The following is a 21,796-nucleotide window of genomic DNA, read 5'->3' on the forward strand; positions in this document are numbered from 1 at the left end:
AGGCTTCATTGCAGCAGGTCTTACCTGCCTGTCGGTGGGTGTGAGACGGCTTTTCAGGAGCGGATTTCTTCGTTGATAGGAGCGGCTGTGGAGAGCGATGCGCAGCGGCCGCTTTGGGGGGGGGGTTGTGTCGGGTCTCTCTGTAGTCTTGCTCCGTGCCAAGAGGCTGTAAAACACGTTAAAACCCCTCCGGTGGTGGACACTCCTGTTGCCGCGTCGGCGTCTCGGCTCTCCTCTTTGCGGGCCTCCAGGTGGCTCACAGCGGCCTCAAATGTTCCCTGCGCTCGGGGAGCGCAGTCTGTAATCTCCGACCGCAGCTCGCTCTCTCTCTCCCCCCAGTTGTCAGATCTCGCGAGATAAACCCGTTTTTGCTTGCTTGTTTCTCGCGAGATCTGGCGATGTCGTGGAGGAAAGCCCCGCGTGGTGACGTCACGCCAGCGATAAACTCGGAAACTCCACCCCGTGACGTCACCGCCTCGGTTTTACTGTAAAAGCCAAGCCGTGTGTACATAATGAAAGCAAAGGGAACGTTGTAGTTTTTGCGGTAAGGAAACACATACCACTACCTATGCCCAGTTCCAAAGTTCAGCAGAGTGATAGCCTATCAGTTCAAACTAACACATGAAAGGCCTAAATAGTTGTAATCACATGTCTGATCCAAGATCTGTGTTGACAAATGTGCAAACAGTTCAAACCTTCAACTACCAAGAGCAATTGTGTGGAGTGTTTTCATCCATGAGCTTGATTACCTTGATACAAGGACTCCAAAATATAAGAATGATTACTGAAATAAAATGAAAATCCATAATAAATATATATGGACTGGATATAATTTTGAATGTGAGGTGGGAGACTGCTACTGTAAATGTATGTCAGAATTTCAAACAAAATCACTATATTGGAAACCAAGACATCAACAGGAACCAATTATGTGCTTACTTTTGAACCCAAATGATATATATTCATTTATTGTGTCAGTAATGGGTTTCATTTCGGGAATAAAACTTCAAGTGCAAAGTCAGAGAGCCTGGTGGAGAAAGAAAACATGCAATTTGTCTAATTTACAGTAAAGGGCATACTGCATCATCAGCAGTCGCCATTATTAGCCACATACTGTAAATCTCATAATCAGTTAAATTAACCAGTACCGCAGTAACCGCTAATGTTTAATAAACCCATCTAAAATTGTGGACATTAGGGAGTAAAGCTTCTCCTAGTGAGAGAGCCTGAAGAGCAAAACAAACACTGTACAAAATGTGGTGATTGTAGAAAAGCATCTAGAGTTTTTATTAGAAGGGGAAACATCATTAGAATAAGATGGCTTGGCTCGTTCCTATCAGAATGCAGCGGAGACAGTAATGCACCGACAACACAGTCCAGCAGCACCGCAGAATTAAACCTCAAGTTCTATGGTGTCGGGTCAGGACTCCCTCTAGTTTGTATTCCCTCCCTCCAAACATCCAAACATCCCCTCCCGTCTGTTCCCCCTCCCACTTTTTCCTAAAATCCTCCGCCGTGATGGGAATGGAGCGCCACAGCAGTCAACCAGCTGAAAAACAAAGGGAGAGAGAGGGGAAGACGTCTTGTGTGAATTAAAGACATCAGACAAACATTGAAATGTTGGAATTATGAAGAGGAATGAACATTAATTAATGAAGTGTTACAATGTCTTCTCAGACATGTAGGAACACATTGAGTGCAATTAGGGTTCCAGCATTCATACGTTTTAAAGTAGCACATTCAAAACTAACAGTCATCTACAGTTCATAAAAAAGGCTTCAACGTAAACTTTATACATTCACAGCTTTCAAAAATGAATAAAAAAAAGGGAACAAAGGCATCACTGAAGTAGAGCTGCAATGATTGGTCGATTAATCAATTGACAGAAAAATTAATCGCCAACAATTTTTTTTTAATAATCAACCAAATATTTAAGAAAATAAAAATCTCTCATTCCAGCTTGTTAAATGTGAATATTTTCTGGTGTCTTTAGTTTTCTATGTCAGTAAACTGGTTATCTTCGGGAGTGTTAACTGTTGGTCAGGACAAAAGATGATATTTGAGGATGTCAACTTGGGCATCGGGGGAAAAAGCGATTTTTACATTTTACATTTTCACCATTTTGTGACATTTTACAGACCCGACGCCTAATCGATTAGTCGAGAAAATAATCGACAGACTGATCGATAATGAAAATATTTTAGTTAGTTGCTGCACTACACTGAAGCACTGAACACTGTTTTGGGGGGGTAGTAAATTCAGCATTATGTTGTCTAGTTGAGCTAAATACATGACAGAAAACGGCCTTGTGGGACTGCTAAACATCTGCTATTGTTTTTCCTCACAACAACCCCCAGAGAACAGAGACGCGTCAGTGTTCGGGGGGTAACTGAAGGTGACAGTCTGTCTGCAAGATTGTGTTTCCACTAAACACAAACACCAGGTGAGTGAGCGCAGAGCTGCACCAAACCTACAGGTTCAGAGAGGAGAGCCACCCTGAGGCCAGCTGACACCCAGCCACCATCTTTAATAAGAGTACCGTAGCAAATCGCCACCATGTTGGTTCGTATGGGGAAAAGGGTATGGGATTTTAGAATGGCGATTTCAGTCAAATGCATGAAATAGTCCGGTAACAAAAGTGTATGGGAGTGGAATCTCAGTTCAAGTGAGATTCACCTTTGATTGACCTGGGTGCGGTTATTTCCTAAACAAGGATCTTCGCAACAAAACACGAGACTATTTTGATGTTAAATAAACACTTTTTGGCAAATAAGCCCTTTGTTCAACTTTCCTGTTTGTCTGGCAGCATGCAGCAGATCAAGACATCTGGTATTTATTTATATAGTTCGCTAACAGTGCATGATGGTCATTTAGCCAAGTGCCAAGTGTATGTTTAGTGAAGGTCAGTACAAAGTAGCTGAGGGTTTCAAAAGCACTAGCCTGCACTGTAGCGCACTCAACACTGGGGTCAGAGGTCACTCACTGCATATGGGGCCATGTTCACATTACAGGCAATCTGATTGGCTGATAAAAGTAATCAATCATCATTATCTTGATTGGTTTCCCAAATCTGATTTGGGAGTGTGTCCGCACTGCCACACAAATCTGATTCTCAAGTCGGATCTGTGTGTCCAGACCTAAACAGTCTATCTTCATGGGTTGCTATGGTAACGGCATGGGGGTCAGTAAATACGTACGTTGGTGACGTGGTTTTCCCGCGCAGAAGCATTTGATGACGAGTTGCGAGTGACGTTCAAATCAGATTTGGTGGATCTGCGCGGCCATCCGCACTGAAGTCACATCATTCGAAAGCAGATTGGAAACTACTTCCATATGTGGTTTGGGACAAGTGACACAAATCAGACTTGGAGCATCCACACTCATGAAACCAATCTGGGTAAAGTCATTAATAGGTCACTAAAGTTCACAAATCAGATTTGGCCTCCTAGTCTGAACATGGCCATTTGACCAGAAAGCACATTTGCCAAAACGCTGCTTCTATTTATATCTACTACTGTGTGAAACCTAGGCCATGTTCACATTACAGGCAAGTCTGATTTGCTGATAAAGTCATTAATCATCATTATCTTGATTGGTTTCCCAAATCTGATTTGGGAGTGTGTCCGCACTGCCACAAATCTGATTCTCAAGTCAGATCTGTGTGTCCAGACCTAAACAGCCTATCTGCATGGGTTGCTATGGTAACGACGTAGGCGTCAGTAAATACGTACGTTGGTGACGTGGTTTTCCCGCGCAGAAGCATTCGATGACGAGTTGCGAGTGACGTTCAAATCAGATTTGGTGGATCTGCGCGTCCGCACTGAAGTCGCATCAGTCGAAAGCAGATTGGAAACTACCTCCATATGTGGTTTGGGACAAGTGACACAAATCAGACTTGGAGCGTCCAGACTCATAAAACCAATCTGGATAACGTCATTAATAGGTCACTAAAGTTCACAAATCAGATTTGGCCTCTAGTCTGAACATGGCCCTAGCTGTGTTGTATTCCCTACAGTTTGGTCTCTGTCATCCGTATCCAGGGACAAGACACCAGAGCAAGCAGCAGGGATAACACTGTTATCCGTATCCAGGGACAAGACACCAGAGCAAGCAGCAGGGATAACACTGTTATCCATATCCAGGGACAGGACACCAGAGCAAGCAGCAGGGATAACACTGTTATCCATATCCAGGGACAGGACACCAGAGCAAGCCTGCAGGGATAACACTCTGGACACTTTCAACGCCTCATAAAACATCAATTAACATGAACAATTAAGGGCAGACTCGGGGGGGAACATGCAGCAGGTCCCGTAAGGATAAAAGCGTTGTGCCTGTCTGATGCAAATATTTCACAACAGTTTTCCTGTTGAGTCACAGTGGCGTTCACACGGTCATGTGACCCTGGATGAAATACTGTCTGCGAGCAATTAGTTTTGTGTTCGTTTTGACCCGCTTGACTGCAGTTTAATTTCCGCTGCCGGGATAATTCACTTCCCGACAGGCATCGATAGTGTTTCACTTTATTACATGACTGTGTTATGTCAGGTCATTTGTAGTCTAGACTCGATGGAAGCAGGCTACGGGTAGAACCTCTGCCATTGGTTCTGACCATTCCAGTCAGAGCGAAGGGAAATCCATTTCCGCTCGCTGTGTGTCGCTCTCAAAGGCCTCAGCCGCTGTGAAACAACAACACTAGCAAGCAAGCTAGCAAGCTACACGCTGAAAATGGCAAGTTCTGACGAAGATTTGGATTGTGCCATAAAGCAGGCCTGCTTGGTCCTTTTGGTGGATGGTTGTAATTGATATTTGATAACTGAGCATTTCTCTCTCTCTCGCTAGACCAGAGTGACAGTAAGAGGAGCCAGACTCTCTCCTGAAAGTGTGGAGAGTCTGGCAAGCGAGACTAGGTAATTTGTCAACGGCAGAAAGGTTTACTCAGCTGACTTCCAAATATATTCTTGGCTGAGTTTGTCCAAATTGAAGGCTTACATCTTTGAAGGCTTACCTCCAGGCACTCCTGCACAGAAAAGGAGGGTAAGGTAAAAAAACATCATGTAGGGCAATAAAAAACACGTGTGCAGGGTCTTCCACAGGGTGTGGCTGGTCCTCTCAGGGTCTTCCTCAGGGTGTGGCTGGTCCTCTCAGGGTCTTCCTCAGGGTGTGGCTGGTCCTCTCAGGGTCTTCCACAGGGTGTGGCTGGTCCTCTCAGGGTCTTCCTCAGGGTGTGGCTGGTCCTCTCAGGGTCTTCCTCAGGGTGTGGCTGGTCCTCTCAGGGTCTTCCTCAGGGTGTGGCTGGTCCTCTCAGGGTCTTCCACAGGGTGTGGCTGGTCCTCTCAGGGTCTTCCTCAGGGTGTGGCTGGTCCTCTCAGGGTCTTCCACAGGGTGCGGCTGGTTCTCTCCCAAACCACTCACATGTTTTATTGCCCTGGTGTGTTTTTTATTGCCCTACGTTTGCCCTCATTTGAAATAAAGGCTTTTTTAACGTCACCCTCCCCTCTCAGCACAACAGTATCTGAAACAAGTCTTGTACGGCTCTCTTCCAATTTCAACAATTTCAGAATTTTCTATGTGCACCTTTTAGTTGATCGAGTTTGTGAGTTTGTTTTGGAGCACTTCGGGAGCTTCCGTTTATATTCCTGTGATTGCTTAAAACTTTTTTTACCACACATATAACATTTAGCACATACCGTATTTGGACAAGGTCTGACCACAAATCAACACCTGCGATTGTCAGATTGTGACACAGATCAGACTGATGTCAGACGTCTGCTGTGGTGTAATTAGAGAAAGGGAAAGCGGCTGGAAAACACATGTATGGCCGGGAGGAAAGCGACAACATGCTGCTACCAAAGCTCAGTGTGTAAACGCGGTCCAGACGGGGACCGCTGTGCGCTGATGTCACCCCACACTGACTATCACTTTAAAGGCAGAGTTTGGATCTTTTGATGTGGGGTTGTGTATGAGGTACTTGCCGACAGTCAGTGGACTACATGCAGTAGAACGCAGCCGGCGCGGTCCCAGTTTGGAGAAATGCAGACCGGCCGCATCAGGCAAGTAGAGCTGTCTGCTGAGTGTGAACTCAGCAAAAAGCACAAGCAAAAACGTATATGGATAAAATGCTTCCATACTGCTCACCAGGCGTAATCCAAGTCTCCACAAGCCCTGAGATGCCAAGTTGACTTGAAAAGGCAATTTACACTAGGGGTGGGAATCACCAGATGCCCACGATACGATACTAAAACCATACTTGAGTCACGATACGATAGTATTGCGATATTTTATTGCGATATTTCGATATATTGTCCAACTCCTTTTCCTACCTTTTCCTTGACCTCACCGGAAGTAAAACATGGTGTTTTTTTGTTTTGTTTTTGCCCCACATGTAGGCTACATTATTAAGCTTCTCTGGACTCAATACGCCACTGCAGGCGCGGACTGCAACATCAGGCGCTTCGGGCAGATGCCCGGTGGCCTGGCATTAACTGCATTTTTTTTTTATATATATCAATACTTGGCGATATATATATATAATGTATCGGTGTATCGATTTTTCCCCCCACCGCTAATATACACCCTGTTTTTAGCTGAAATCTGCATTGCTCGAGCTAAGAAAAAGTGAGGTTCCAGCTGCACATGGCTATACTTCAGCTACAAACAGGGTGTACATGACGTCTTTTCATGTCAACTTGGCATCTCAGGGCTTGTGGATACTTGGATTACACCAGGTGAGCAGTATGCAAGCATTTTGCATTATGTCCCCCCCCCCGTTTTGGTATGCTTTTACTCCTACAGCTCTACTTGCCTGACGAAGCCGGTCTCCATTTCTCCAAACTGGGACCGCGCCGGCTGCATTCTACTGCATGTAGTGCACTGACTGTATGCAAGTACCTCATACAACCCCACATCTAAATTAATCTGAACTATCCCTTTAAGGGCTAGAATATATTTTCTACAGTACAAGTACGGTAAAGTCTATTTCACAGTAAAAAGGCACACTGCATTATCAATTGCCATCAATCACATTTTCTCTCTAATGTCCAAAAGTTAATCCACAGAGTCCAAGATACTGAGAGCAGCCAGGAGTCAAGTGGAGAGGAGGAGGAAGAGGAGGAGTACTTGGGCCAGGAGCCACGAAGAAGAGTAGACAGTAGATTACACTGATGAAGAAGAGTAGACAGTAGATTACACTGATGGACGAAGAGCGGGAAGGAGAAAATGGAAGAAAAAAAGGGGAGAACATGAGCGTGTCATTTCCTTTAGAGTGACAGCTAAGATGTTCTTTGTTCTACAGTCTGCTTCTGTTAGACCACACAGAGGCCATGGTTTTTTTTCATATTCTTCAATAAATGTATGTTGCTAGCAAAGTTAGCCACTTAGTTTGGGGGGTTTCCTCTTTGTTCTGGCTTCCTGGCTGTAGCTTACTTCCCAGCAATAACAGCCCGATTAGAAAGTTGCATCATGTCGTGTTGCCTCAAAACGGATCAATAGTTACAGCGACACCTCATGATCAATAGTTACAGCGACACCTCATGATCAATAGTTACAGCGGCACCTCGTGCAAAACGCCTGCTTTGGGGGTAGTGGCGTCCAACTGCATTTTTGAGAAACTACAATGTCTGCCGAGGTGCGTCTGATGTCTCCAATGCTTTTCTGCCTTCAGGGACGTATAGAAAGAGAAAGTTAAGCAGGTAGAACAGCTTGGAGCGCCAAGTGGACGAGAAGCAGAGAGACTGAGCAAGAGGAAAGGCAGAGGAACAGATTATACAAGAGCAAAGCAAACCTGTCCAGTGAAGGCAAACTATGCACACATTTCAGAGAAACCCCACCTTCACTGGAGACTTACGTTTCATTCTGCTATGTCATGCCAATTGTTAGGTCTTATTTCTACATTTGTGAAAGGCAGAGGTAACGGCAAGAACATCCTGTGTGTACGGCTTCATTTTGTGTTGCGATTGATTATTGATTAGTTGGATCTACACTCACCGAGCACTTGATTATTAGGAACACCACCATACTAATACTTGGTAGGCATCAGCTTTCAGCGCATGTGTTGCATTCTGACTTTTTTTTTTTTTCCCCCCCGATTTCTTATCCCATTTTTATCCCCCATTAGTGCTAATTTAATTTATTTATCCTGGTTGCTGCTCCACCCTCTGCCGATCTGGGGAGAGCCGAAACTGGCTCCATGCTTCCTCCGAGACATGGGCAGTTAGCCAGCCGCTTCTTTTCACCTGACAGGGAAGGCTTCACCGGTAGGACATAGCACGTGGGAGGATCACGCTATTCCAACCAGTTCCCCTCCCTCCGAATAGGCGCCCTTAACGACCAGAGGAAGAACCACATTAGCAACCAGGCTATTGCATGTTTTGGTGAAGGGGGTTCCTATATGAAGAAAACCCCCGGGAGGCACGGGGAGAACATGCAAACTCCACACAGAAAGGCCCTTTTGACGACCCCACCCGGGCGGTGGGCACTCGAGGACATGTGGACGGGCACGCATTCCTTCAGCGTTCACAACGTCCCAGGTGGGAATCGAACCCAGGACCTTCGAGCTGTGAGGCGACAGACATTCTGACATTCTGACTCAAAACTAGTCCCATGCTTTTTGGTTCTGGCCATGTTGAGGATGTCTCCATCGTCCATGTTTACATCTGGGTAACGGCGTGCACCGTCGCTACATTTTCTCGTCACTGTGACACATGCTTGACTCTTGCATAAGCTCCACCCCCAAAAGAAAGAAAGAGAGAGGCGTGTGCAGCTTGGAGAGAGTGGACACGAGGAGGAAGAGGAGAGTTTTTTGTTTGTTTTTAAAGGAAGAACACTTGGTCTTTACAGGCTCGGGCGGCGGTTTCCGTGGCGGCAGAGAAGGCGGCTACGATGGAGGCGAAGACGACGTTGGGCGCCTGGGCGGCGTCGACGGCCGTGTGCAGCCCCCGGGCGCTGTAGTAGTGCACCAGAGGGAGCGTCTGCCGGTGGTAGGCGTCCAGGCGGGAGCGCAGTGTGGACGCGTTGTCGTCGCTGCGCCGCATCAGGGGCTCGCCCGTCACCTGGGAGGGAGAAAACGGAGAGAGAGAGAAAGGCGAAAAGAGAGGGGAGTTGTGAATAGGGATGCACTGATATAATACTATACGAATATTTTGGCTGATACCGATATTTATCGATGTAAATATGATCTGTATAAAACGGCTTTCTATGATAATCAAATTTTGTACACATGTAAACACTGGATAAGAAAAAGTAATGTCTATTTTCAAAACATTTGAAAAAGCCCACCAATCATAGATTTACCACATTGTTTCCTCTCAATATGAAAATTTTAGCCGATAGGATAATCAATATAAAGACATGACTAACATCGGCCGATAGCGATATGACTGCTGTTATATTGTGGATCCCTAGTTCTGAAGGAGGTGAGAACGTTGATGAGGAAGAGGAGTCATGCAGGAGCGAGAAGGGGAAGAGAGGACACAGCAGGATGAAATAAAACATTTGAATGGAGGGAAAAGTGGAAAAACAAGATGAAGGAAATGGATGAGAGAGAAAGAAGAGATATGAAGATGGATAAAAGAGGAAATGAAGACAGATGAAAAGAGAAAAACAGCTGGTATGATTGAGATTGTAAAAGCCTGTATAATAGCATTATAGCACACACTGTTTCAATCCTCGTCTTAAAAAATAGGTCAGTGCTCTTTTAGTTTCTCCCAAGCGGCAACCTTCAGTCTGGATGAAGCCAACGCAGAACTGCCAAAAACTGTAGTTCCTCGAATGGCCACTCTAGGCGGGCTCCAAAAGGGAGTCATCATTCCCCCTCCACCCCCCACATGGGGCGGTCCATTCTGAGTTTATGGTTTCTCAATCGCTAGTCTCAAGTATTTTTCAATGCAGGAGGGTGTTCATCTCACTAAGGCGGAGGGGTTCCGCGCTGAGCAAGTGCTCAACTGCGCATGCTCAGCACGGCCTGCAAAGTGCGGCGCTAGAAATGAGCATGCAAAGCGCACAATATTTTATGTGCGCTTTTCTATTATGATTTAGAATAAAATAGATGATAAAGCAGACTATGTTTTGATGTGTGAGTGACAGGTTTCATTGGGTGATGTCACGGTGGGTATATGCAGGAATGAAGTTAAATTCAATTTTAACATCGTGAAGAGCGATTTTTCTGAAATGAGTGTTAAAATGAGCCAATGACACATCCTTTGCATAGGGCTGGGTACATTAAACTGAGACCACTGATGCTTTTAAAGCAACCGACAGTAGCAGGCTGGTAGCAGGGCACTGCTGCCAAGGTGGCTGTAGGGATTTCAGGGCATCACGGCCAGAGGGAGGGGCCTCCATGTAATTCCCACCAATGCCATCGAGACAAATTCCTGTATACTTACTGCACTTGAGACACACTGAACTCTCATTCTGTCTAGCATCAGGCAATGCAATGGCAATCAGATTTGAGTAGCGACTTGCACAGACTTATTTTACTGTCTCAAATCCCACTGTTTGAAAACCATAAATAACATCTTTGAGGCTAGACACCGTTTCCCACATAGCTTTAATGAAAAACAGAAAAGGTCATCTGTCAGCAGCACCTTGTAAAAGCTAGGGGCATTTTCCTGCTATGTGAAGTGCAGCAGCCAGCAACCTTTTGAAAAGTTACAAATCCTTACTGGTCTGCTTCTCTTTATCTCTGCATCTCCTTTCTGATTGGTATTCACCTTATGTAGCCCCGCCCACTTGACCCGTTTGTGTTATGACTTCCTGTTCAAAACGCCGTCTGTTTTATCTGCTCAAGCCAGAGATCGTCTCTCTGGTCAAAGCTAGAGACTCACTGGAAGCAGGCCGCGGGGATCAGCTCTGCCACAGGAAGTGTAAACACAAATCGGTTTACACTTCCTGCTAGTCTCTCAAGCCAGACTCTCTCTTCTACATAAGGTGAATAGATTTAATCAGCAAAGTAAACAAGGGACAATGGCTTTAACTTAACATTCACAGTGTACTTCCTGAAAAGAGTTGCGTTTGCGTTTGTACATTCAGAGCAAGTCACACAACGCTGATCTTTAAACGCTCTCCGCTCGGCCAGTTTGAAGTCTGGCTGTCATTTGTAGGTAGGAGGCAGTCTGGCCAGACGTGGGCAGATGGTGAAGAGGACTTACGTCATCCTTCATGTGCTCTTTGGGGGGGTTGAACTCCTCGTGGTAGGAGCGGCCACTTGGCTGATGAATGAGTCTGGGAGAGACGAGGTCGAGGAGGAGGAGGTGGAGGACGGGACGAGGTCGGGGGGGAGGAGGACAGGGAGCAGAAGGGGAGAAGAGAGAGAGAGAGAGAGAGAGAAAGAGAGGACAGATGAGGAGTCAGACATCCACACTGACTCACCGGTGGTTTAACAGTCCTGTTACACCCCACACACACTGCCCTTGTCCTACTTATAAGGTTTCAAAAGACTAGACACTTCCTCACAAATGACCCCCCGTGGACAGAGATGGCGCTCTGCAGACCCGACCATAAGTGCTCTCCATTCAGCTTGATGCACAGAACAGGGCGCTTATTGTGAATTAAAGGGGACAAAAAAGGTGTGGTAATGGAAAACACACGGCAACAAAAGCTGTTTGCGGTTTCTAAACCACTGGTGGCATGGTGGCAGACAGAGAGGTCTCTGAAAACACTGCCCGTCACCTGTTTTCTCAAAAGAGTCAGTTTTCAAGTAGGAATCCGCTTATAGTGATCACGGTTATAGTGATCAACCACTTATATTGATCACGGTTATAGTGATCAACCACTTATAAGCGATCACGGTTATAGTGATCAACCGGTTATAAGTGATCACGGTTATAGTGATCAACCACTTATATTGATCACGGTTATAGTGATCAACCGCTTCTAAGCGATCACGGTTATAGTGATCAACCGGTTATAAGTGATCACGGTTATAGTGATCAACCGCTTATATTGATCAAAAAGCTTGGTCCCGAATCATTCCTATACTATACACATTCTGTCTAAATAATTTGCTTATGGTGATCAGCCTTGTTCCACTTGACAACAATGGAAAAAAGGTTTAAAACTACAGTACTTTTTTTTTTTTTTACTTCCAAACTGCCAAAAATGAACCAATGAGAAACAACAGCGATACGCGGTGCATGTCTGTCTGTATATGGAGAGATCACAACATCTGTCTGTGGAGAGATGGCAGCGTCTCTGTCTATGCGAGACCGCTGTGTTTGAAACAGCTGGAGACCTAACTTATTGTATGAATTTCAATAGTCAGTCAATAACATTGCTTTACACGTACTGTATTCATGTAATACATATATACAAATGTCAATTAGATGGTAATCTGCATGAGAAATAAAGAAAAAGGAAAAATTTAAATTTGCCCCGTCGCAAGATGATCACTATAAGAGGAGTGCACTGTACAGTGAATTATGTTAAAGCGTTTTTAACCTCTTTTCTAACACAAACTTTAGACGTGGTTGTACAAAATCAGGTGACAGACAGCTGTTAAGAATTTGCAAAGCATTCAAAGGCCGTAGTAAACACTTTGACATTTGGATTTTCGCCCCTTCACTTATCCACAAAACACCAGCAGGCGTCTCACCGCAGGAGCGAAGAGAAAGGTGGGAGGACGCGCAGGCGACACGCTGACTTCTGGAAGGATCGAACGTGCGACCTTCCAGTGCCGGGACGCGCTCCCTCTCAAAAGCCCCAGGCAGCCTTAATCGCATGCGTTCACGCTTCACTTCCCTCAGACATTATCTCACTGTCCCAGACTCTTCTTCTTTTCACATGAGTCAATGGAGCTACTGGGCGGACGGACAGAATGGGGAAGCTTCTCGGCCCCCGAGGGGGAGCAGCGCCAAAGATGGCAAATAACCCGGGAAATCAATCAAATGGCGTTCTTGCTCTCGTCTTGAATAATTAATTTCCCGCTCGTACCTACCTGCCACAGATCCTGCGGACCAGCAGGGAGTCGTCGACTGCAAACTCGATCACAGAGTCCAGGCTCTCGTGTCTCTTGTCCAACAAGCCGTCCAGCTGGAAGACAGAAACAGAGGGAGGTCAACATAAAATATGGCCGATATTGACTCCGTTAATCGTGGTTGGCAAAAAACAAATAAAAAACCCCAAAAACAAAGAAGAAGACTGACTCGGGTCACTCTGGATAAGAGTTTCAGCTAAATGCTTATTGCCTAACATGTAAGAATGCATAAGAACATATTGCTGTCATCAAGTGAAAATCTTGTTTCCCCCTATCGAGAAGAAAGAAAAACTATCTTGTTTTCAGCTTGATCTAATAGACCCTTTTCACGGGGGGCATTTTGTGTCGAAAAGGCAGCGTAAATACAGGTGCAAGCAAAACACTAATGAGGGTTTCCAACTTCCATGGGGGGGCGGTCCGAGGGGGCAGTCAGTAGTGGACTTATTAACAATCACATAACTGCAATTGCTTCAACTTCAACCATTTACCCATTATTAAGACAAGCAAACCTGAATTTGATCTGTTTTTTATCAGTACATTTTTTGCATTTTTGCACGTAGCCTATTCCTAGATTATCATTCAAGAATTTTATTTGGGCGTTGCCAAACAGAAGTTTCTCATTCTTAATAGGCTAAAACAGCTGTATTTTAAGAAAAAACAATAAACAGTAGTGCAAACGGTATTTTGATATGGCCTACCGGTAACGCTACTTCACATCTACTCATTACATTTTCTTTTAACAGTGCAAACAGCAACCTACATATTCTTTTGAATAGAACAAACCTGGTATTATGAAAGTTTAAATCATTAGTGCAAAAACATTTTAGATTTCAGATTAAATCTTCTGAACACAACAAAATGGCATGTTACTATGTGAGTTTAGTTGAATCTAGCAACGCTGACAGCACTTCTCTCATTGGTCGTGACTCACAACAATCAGAGAAGCGCATTCTTGGGTAGTTGGACGTAACATGACACCACACAGGCTGAGGGGCAGAGCAGCTGCAGCGGCTACGGAGTTTCTCACTCAATACAAGTAGCCTGTCACTCTTTGCACTGCATTGTTTCTCCAATACGGGACAAAGCGCGTCCCGTATCAGTTCAATACGGAACACGTCTTTTTGTTTACAAATACGGGACAATTCCGTATTTTAAGGGACAGTTGGCAACCCTACTCATTAGTGTCTCCAATACCAGAATTGTTTTCGGGGGATGGGAGGGGGAGAGCACCGTTTTCAAACAGCGAGGGAGGAGACAAGCTAGCTTAAAAAGAAGCTAACGCTACTGAATGGGTCGGGAGAAGCTACGACTCGGCCCAAATGGTGAAAACAACAACACAGCTGTGTGTGGCTATTTGTCTCTACTGTACGTAGCACACAGGCTGAAATCGCTTGTGGCAGGTTTAAAGCGAATCGGACTGACAAGCTTGAATTCCCATTTTGACCTGTTTTTGTGCTGTTTAGGTCACTTTAGGTGGGGAAACTGCACTCTAGGAAGGTTTGTTTCACATTGTGAGACAGCAGTATGGAAAAGTGACGTAGAATCAAATCCTAACCATCTCTGCTTGTTTGACTGTGCGGGGGAATCCGTCCAATAGGAAGCCGTTGCTGCAGGGCGGCGTGTCCAGGTTCTTCTCTATGAGCTCCACCACCATCTCGTCGCTGACCTGCGGGTAAAAGAGGAAGACCGTCTCAGAACACTCACATCCATATTGGCTGCGTCCAGCATAGCAGCAGCTCTGTCCAAGAGCCACACGAGCTGAGACAGAGTCAACGTGTTGTGTTTTGTGTGTGTGTTTGATGAGCGCCATTTCCTGTCCTGGCGTTCCCTCACAACAATAAACTGACCCATATTGTATAAACACAGAAAAGAGACTTGCGGTGTGGATGTAGACACAGACAGGTTCTGAGAAATCACCATGTGCCAACAGTCACATGCCGAGACAGTGAAAAGGTCAGAGACAAAGAGTTCTGCAACAGGTGTATAGAAACAGATCATTACTGATCTGGGATGCTGTCAGGAACGCAAAGAGAATGGAAAGGACAAGCGGAGGGGGAAAAAGTCCCCGTTAGAAATTAATGAGGTAACGTTATAGGACGGAACAAAATCTGAGATCCTCACACGTGTCACGTGATAGATCTGAGGTTTCTAATCAAGCTTATCTTGAACGCTGACAACACTAAATGCATGTTGTTCTCAAGGTCTCCTGACTGATCGCTGTGTAGGTATTCATACTCTTAATGGTGAGCAAATTGAAATTGTTAATCCTTATAAATCTGTGGGCATTTGGCTAGTAGATACTAAGCTCTCGTTTCAGATCCATCCAGCCCTCCGTGAAAAATAACGATGAGAAGCCTGAATTGTGTTTAGACCGGACTGTGTGCCCTCTGAGTAAAAAGTGAGCAGACGTTGTTCTTGCTTTGTTCATCCCTGCAAATCAGCGCATTTCTCGTGTGTGTTTTTGTGACAAAACGTGGTTTTGGAGACCACACAGACTTGTCGGGGACTCCTCCTCCTGGTGAAATATCTTGTAATGTTGTGATCCCCTGTCACAGCTCAGTCATATAGTGTGAAAGACAGACAGATGTATGGTGTGAAAGGAACAGAGACTGACGACCCGACGAGGATCTTGTAGTCTGTACGAGGAGCCCATTACCAGTTTTCCAGCGTCCATGGTCTCCTTCAGCCTCTTGCCGAGCGGGGAGCCTGAGGCCACCATGGCCCTCAGCATGTCTCCGGTGGCCAGGTGGCAAACACAGTACTGCTCTGCTAGCCGAGGGGCCTGCAGGGACGGAGGCATCAAGTTACCACTGATTATTATTATTATTACAGTTGGAAAGTTGTTAGGTGAACAGTTGTTAGGTGAACTATTCTTATGGCTAAGCTGGGAAATAAGACCACCATGATTTGGCTTAAGTATTCTGAGATGGGCTGTGGCTGTGATGCACTGCAGTTTTCAGTAGTGGTTTATTTGGTTACAACTATAAGCAATCTCAAAAAGGTTGAGCTGGCCAAGTCACCCTACATTTCTACTAGCATAATTATCACAGGCATTATATAACTTATGTATTATATAATATATATTAGGGCTGCACAATATATCGTTTCAGCATCGTCATCGCAATGTGCGCATGCGCAATAGTCACATCGCAGAGTGTGCAATGTCAAGTAAGGCAAATTAACTCATAACATACAGTAATGCATGCCCTCTCTGTGACGTTCTAAGCTCTTTTCCTACTAACTATAGTACCTTTACTCACTTAGGATCCTGCAACTCACCCTGTCTTAGGGATGGGGCCGATCCGATCCAATATCGGTATCGGGTGCCGATATGGCACTAATTCACGGATCGGATCGGAAATTAAAAAAAAAAAAAAATTGCAATTCCAGCACACAGCTGGCCGTAATTTGTGTAATAATGTATAATAGTATCCTTCTTTGCCTTGTATATTTTCTTAATTTTGTCTGCTTTTTGCAAGGTATATTTAAAAAAAAAAACTTTAATTGGCCAAATCTTTGCCTATACTGTAGCCTATATTCAAGAAAAATATTGGTATCGGCATAATATCGGTATCGGCAGATATCCAAATTCAGGTATCGGAATCGGATCGGAAGTGAAAAAAGTGGATCGGTGCATCCCTACCCTGTCTGTGGCTAAAAACACACTCACTTCCTACTACGTCAACCGCGCACGTTACCCACTAGGCCACCTTCTTAAGTGAGCAAGGCTTGATAGACCTATTCAAGACTTTTGGTGAAAATTCCTGTTTTTTTCATATCGCAATATATATCGCAGAATAAAAAAATATTGCAATGTCAGTTTTTTCCAATATCGTGCAGCCCTATATAATATATTATATAACTTATAACTTTTGTATATAACTTATACAAAATATTAGGAACACCTACTCTTCTTCACATGAAGCGGACTGTCATTGATTTTGTCTTGTAAAGTCAATGCAGTCACATGAGGGAGACGAAGATAAAGAGTCTTTGAATGAGATAGAGGTTGTGCAAACGAACGAAGATGCAACTCCGCATCAAGTAAAGTAAGAAAGCTCTCCCTAATATTTTGGGAACAACGTGTCAGAGAGATGACTGAAAGTCGCGCTGAATATTAACCCTCAGACCACAGATTCACAGTCATCTACATACCAGAAATACAACATAACATACTACCTTGTTTACACAGAGCCCTTGTCACAAAGTGCTTACAAAGAATAAAAAACAGATGACAAGGATAACAGAATTGAACTGAAATTGACTGAAATGAAAATCAGGAGGACAGCGCGACATGATTATACACAATTAATTGTGCAGCTTTACTACAATGTGCAGATGAGGGCGCTAAGACTTTCGAATGCGAGGGAGTATTGTTCGGCGTCTTTGGGTCATTGTTGTTGAGTGTAACACAACACGACACTCTCTTCAGTCAGACGTACAGGTTTCAAGCGTTCATGTCATAGCGTCTTCTTGGCCACACACAAAAAAGTAGGTCAGAGGTCTATGTTTGAGTGAGGCAATTTATGATTTCAACCATGTCTAGCAGCTGGAAGTCCCAAAGGTTTGTACTATTATTTCGAGACTGGTTGAAATTCTTGAAACACTGGTTTGGCCAGAATGGGTAGTGACCTTGGCCTAGCTGATGGACAGCCACTTAAATTATGCTAGGTTGTCTGAAAGCCTCTGCCCTGCAACTCTGATGCCACATTGTATACACAGATGTACATTATCTTGTCATGACAGTACATGATGTAGCTTTTAGAAGTGGTGGTGGTGTGTGTGTGTGTGTGTGTGTGTGTGTGTGTGTGTGTGTGTGTGTGTTCAGTCTCAGTGATAAGCTGGCTTCAGTGGCGCAATTCTCGGCGGGGGTGCAAAACTCTGCATGACACCGGTATCTTATCAGCTGCTAGACAAGCCCGGGCTGTACCTCATCCTCTCATAGTTCACAATGAGTTTAACGCTAATTAACTTAATAGGAAGTTGATGCAACTTCACCTTGAAGCTAAGAAACACACGAGTGAATGAGTGACATTCATGGTGCAATTCAAGCTAGTTATGCTGACGTCAGAAATATGCAGTGAAGAAGGCTATTATTCAGAAAGCTGCAGGTAGACTGGAGCAGGTTGAAACGGGTAGCTTAGCATTAGCATTTACTACTGTCTGTCGGCCATGCGCCGCCGGGTCCGCAGCTAAGGCTAACGTTAGCTAGCTTAGCTCACCTGGGTTCCCTTCCCGGCCCCGGGCGGTCCGAGCAGGATGGCTCGGATCCCCTCCTGCACCTCGGCCACTGCCTCTTTGAGCTGCGCGGCGGGGGCCATGTCAGCAACGGGACACCGGGGGGCACAGACTTTACCAGCCTGTCCTGTACAAAGTCTGCTGCGAGTGCTGCCAACTCGGCCAGGAAAGGAAGCGCGCCCGCCTCCTTTTCACGAGCAGCGAATAACCCGCCACGTGGTGGAGAATACGACCGTTTTATTGGTTGCCAGACAGTTCGGTCAGCAGTTCTCTACGCTAATTGGCTAAAATGAGAGCAACGCCTCTCCCTTTGACCAGACATCCGAGAGAAAAGAGCCAGGAAATGTCTCTAAACTCCACTTGTTTCCAATGCTAATTTGTTTCAGGTGTTTTCTAGAAATGTGTAAGGATAAGGCAGATCACTGCTAACAGGATTATTATTATTATTATTATTATTATTATTATTATTATTATTATTATTATTATTATTATTATTATTACTAACAGCAAGCAAGTGCCATACAGAATTATATTTCCTTTGGCTCCAATCCCAGTGAAATGACATGTGTGACAAGTGTGCTCCCCCCCCCCCCCCCCTTTGTGTGTGTGTGCGTGTGGGGGGGGGGGGGGGGGGGCTTTCAATTAATCTGAAAGTCCCTTACCTCCATTTTATTTAGCACATAGCCTACCACTATACAGTTTGGACCAAATAGGCTACTTTGGTAGGCTACTGACCTTTTCAGTAGGCTACTGACCTTTATTGCTTTTTATGTAGGCTACAGGTCAGGATCTTTATTAGAACAAACTCCACTTCGGTAACACTTTATAATAATTTTAATCTATAACCAATTTACAGCAGCTAATTAATGATTAATGAAACATTATGTATAATCCTACTTTCTTATAGGTGTTAGGATCTGATTAACCCATCATTAGTAGGCTACTCATGTTCAATATTTATAATATCTGAATTATAAGCAAGGAATACAAATATACGTCATTTTTAGGGTTGCTAGCCCACCATTTGTTTTGGAGTTGACTTGTTAGTCCCCTCTCCCAGCCTATTGTCTTCCAGGTAATGGATTACAGTCTCATACCACATGAGACCAGACAGGCTAGGATCAGGTAAAGCTGTCTCGGCACGTCAAGCCCAGCCAACTCCTGCTACTGTGTATGAAAGCTGCACCCGGTACATGTAGTGTGTACCTAGTGCAAGCATTTCATACCAGCAGCGCGAGACAGTAAGTTTTTTTGTGTTTTTTATTTGTTTTTGTGGTAAAAAAAAAACATTTTATTGAAGGGAATATAGAAAGGAATAAGAAGGCATGGGTAAGAAAGGCATAAGATTGATACATTAGGCTACATGGTAGCCTATAACAATAATAATACATTGAATAATACATTATGTGACATAGCCTACATTTGAACTTCTAGGCTATGGGAAAGTAAAAAAACAACAACAATGTAACAACAACTATATACAGTCAATGGTAGTAATGTTTTTTTAAACAATGGCATAACGGTTTGGTCTGAGGTGGTGGAGCTCGTCTTCGGACGGTGACGTCTCCACACTGTCCTTCCTGCGCCTCTGCCTCTTCAGTCCATAGGGGGTGGAGGATGGCTCTCGAGCAGGTGGCTTTCTGCCACCATGGCTGTGGCTCCAGCATCCTCCACCAGGAGCGCGAGATCGTGACCTGGACCTGTAGGTTCCTCCTCCTCCTCCTCTTTCCCCTCCCTCCCAGCCTCCTCCTCGATATGGGGGAGGAGAATGCGGTGAGCGTGAGCGACGATACCTTGTTGTAGACCTTGTTGAAGAAGGAGACCGCCGTGCAGGCCTACGTGAGCATCCATTACTGCGGCCGTTGCGTCGAGAGAAGGGGGAGTGTGCCGGGTACCTGCCACCGGAGCGTGAACGGGATCGACTGCTGCGTCTGGATCGACTGGAGGACCTAGACCGTCTTCGTCTCTTTGGTGAGGGGGGCAGCGGGCCAAGAGGGGACTGGGCACCAGGGGGAACCCAGGGAGGGTTTACCCCTGGTGGTCCAGGGCTGAAGAAGACAGACTGGGGCTGGTAAGTAACTGGAGGTGGAGGGACATGAGAGAAGTAGGCAGCGAAGTAGGGAAGCGCATACTGTGGTGGAGGTAGTGGGTAGTAGACTGCAGGGGCAGGAGGACCTGGAGGTGCATATGTCTGGTGCATATGTCTGGAGGAGAGGGGGTCCGCAGGCTGCGTAAGCAGAACCTGTGCTGGAGGCATAGTGGTGGGGGTGGGTACGCTGGCAGCAGGTGGGTGCGCGATGTTGTCCATTATTAGCGGGTCCTGCTGTCTGGAGGGCCGAGTCCTGAGTGGGCGGGGTGGGGGTGGGGCCGCTTGGCACAGCTCCTTGCGCCCATGATGTTTGACCACATAACCTGTCTCTTTCTTAAAGCTGTCGACAGCGTGCCGAAGTGCATTGTTGGCAATAAGGTTATCGGGTGAAGAAACATGCTGTTTGCAGCTGAAGCAGGTGTGCTCCTCCGAGTTCAGCCAGGTGATCCTGATGCAGTCGTCGCAGTAACTTGTCCCACAGCAGGCTATGATCACTGCATCGGTCATCAGGTGGTCGCAGATTGGGCAGAGTAGCAGTTCATCGGGGAGTGGGTCATCCTCAGAGGAGGATTGGTTATCCTGAGCAATGAACGCCTCCGCATCAAGTGACTGCTGGTTGGACAGAGAGATGAGTTGGGCGGCTTCGGCCAGTGACAGTGGGCATGAATCAGTTGGCCTCGACGCTCTGACCAGAGCTGTGAGAGAACGACCAACGATAAATGTTTTCCCTGTAGCTGCAACGCCACCAACCGGTGTGCGGCGGACGATCACCGACGAGTATGCAGGGATCTGGGCTTCATCGATATACTCGAGTCTAGTCTGTGCATCCGTGATCTGCAAGTCACATCTTTTGGCATTGAGACGCTCCTTAACCATAATCTGCCGTTTGAGTGTGTTGGCTGTGATGTGGAGCCCGTCAAAATTAACTGTGTTATGGCACAGTTTGGAAGAAAATTTATAATGAACGCACGACATTTTAGCGCACACAGTACTCTCTAGCGGCGGCAGTTTGAAATGTGATGGCCGTGTCTTGAACTTGGACGATAACTGGCTCTGCAACGTCTCTCTCTGTAGCGTCTCTCTCTGTCGTGTCTCTCTCGGTGGAATTGTCGACTTATCACTAGCTTTCATTTCACCCAACTGCTAAAAATGTTTGGCGCTGCTAACTTTTATAGGCTTGATGTGTCTGGATCCACTCCTGTGATAGGCCCTTTTGGGTCATGTGACCATGCGTAGCAGGTGAAGATGACGTCACGATGACGTACGCTGTTCTTGAACGCAACCTGCTGCATCAATTTACAGTACAAGAAACAACACATGGTACCATGAGTACATGGACTCGCCAATTGTGAAACTTGGAGCGGCAGACATGTTAGCACCTGAAGCTAACGTTAGCTACCACCGCTAGCCACCGGTAGGTACGTTAGCAGCTGAGCCAGCCAGCTAGCTAGCTAGCCAGAAAGCTACAACATTGTATGGCTAACACTACTGTACATCAA

At 45.6% G+C, this 21,796-nt stretch overlaps 1 protein-coding gene across 1 annotated transcript; it reads right to left on the reverse strand.

The window, feature by feature from the left end:
• Nucleotides 1-1,040: 1,040 nt before the first annotated feature.
• On the reverse strand, nt 1,041-18,378 carry ak2 (adenylate kinase 2). Its single transcript, XM_083646556.1, has 7 exons — nt 18,193-18,378; nt 15,627-15,752; nt 14,526-14,636; nt 12,932-13,026; nt 11,148-11,220; nt 8,837-9,050; nt 1,041-1,549 (listed from the first exon to the last, which is right to left on the reverse strand). Exons 1-7 carry the CDS (start codon nt 18,289-18,291, stop codon nt 1,542-1,544), a joined length of 726 nt encoding a protein of 241 aa, XP_083502682.1. The 5' UTR covers nt 18,292-18,378; the 3' UTR covers nt 1,041-1,541.
• Nucleotides 18,379-21,796: the final 3,418 nt, after the last annotated feature.

Source organism: Poromitra crassiceps (assembly GCF_964638095.1).
Source record: "Poromitra crassiceps genome assembly, chromosome: 11".
In the NCBI taxonomy this organism is placed as follows: Eukaryota; Metazoa; Chordata; class Actinopteri; order Beryciformes; family Melamphaidae; genus Poromitra; species Poromitra crassiceps.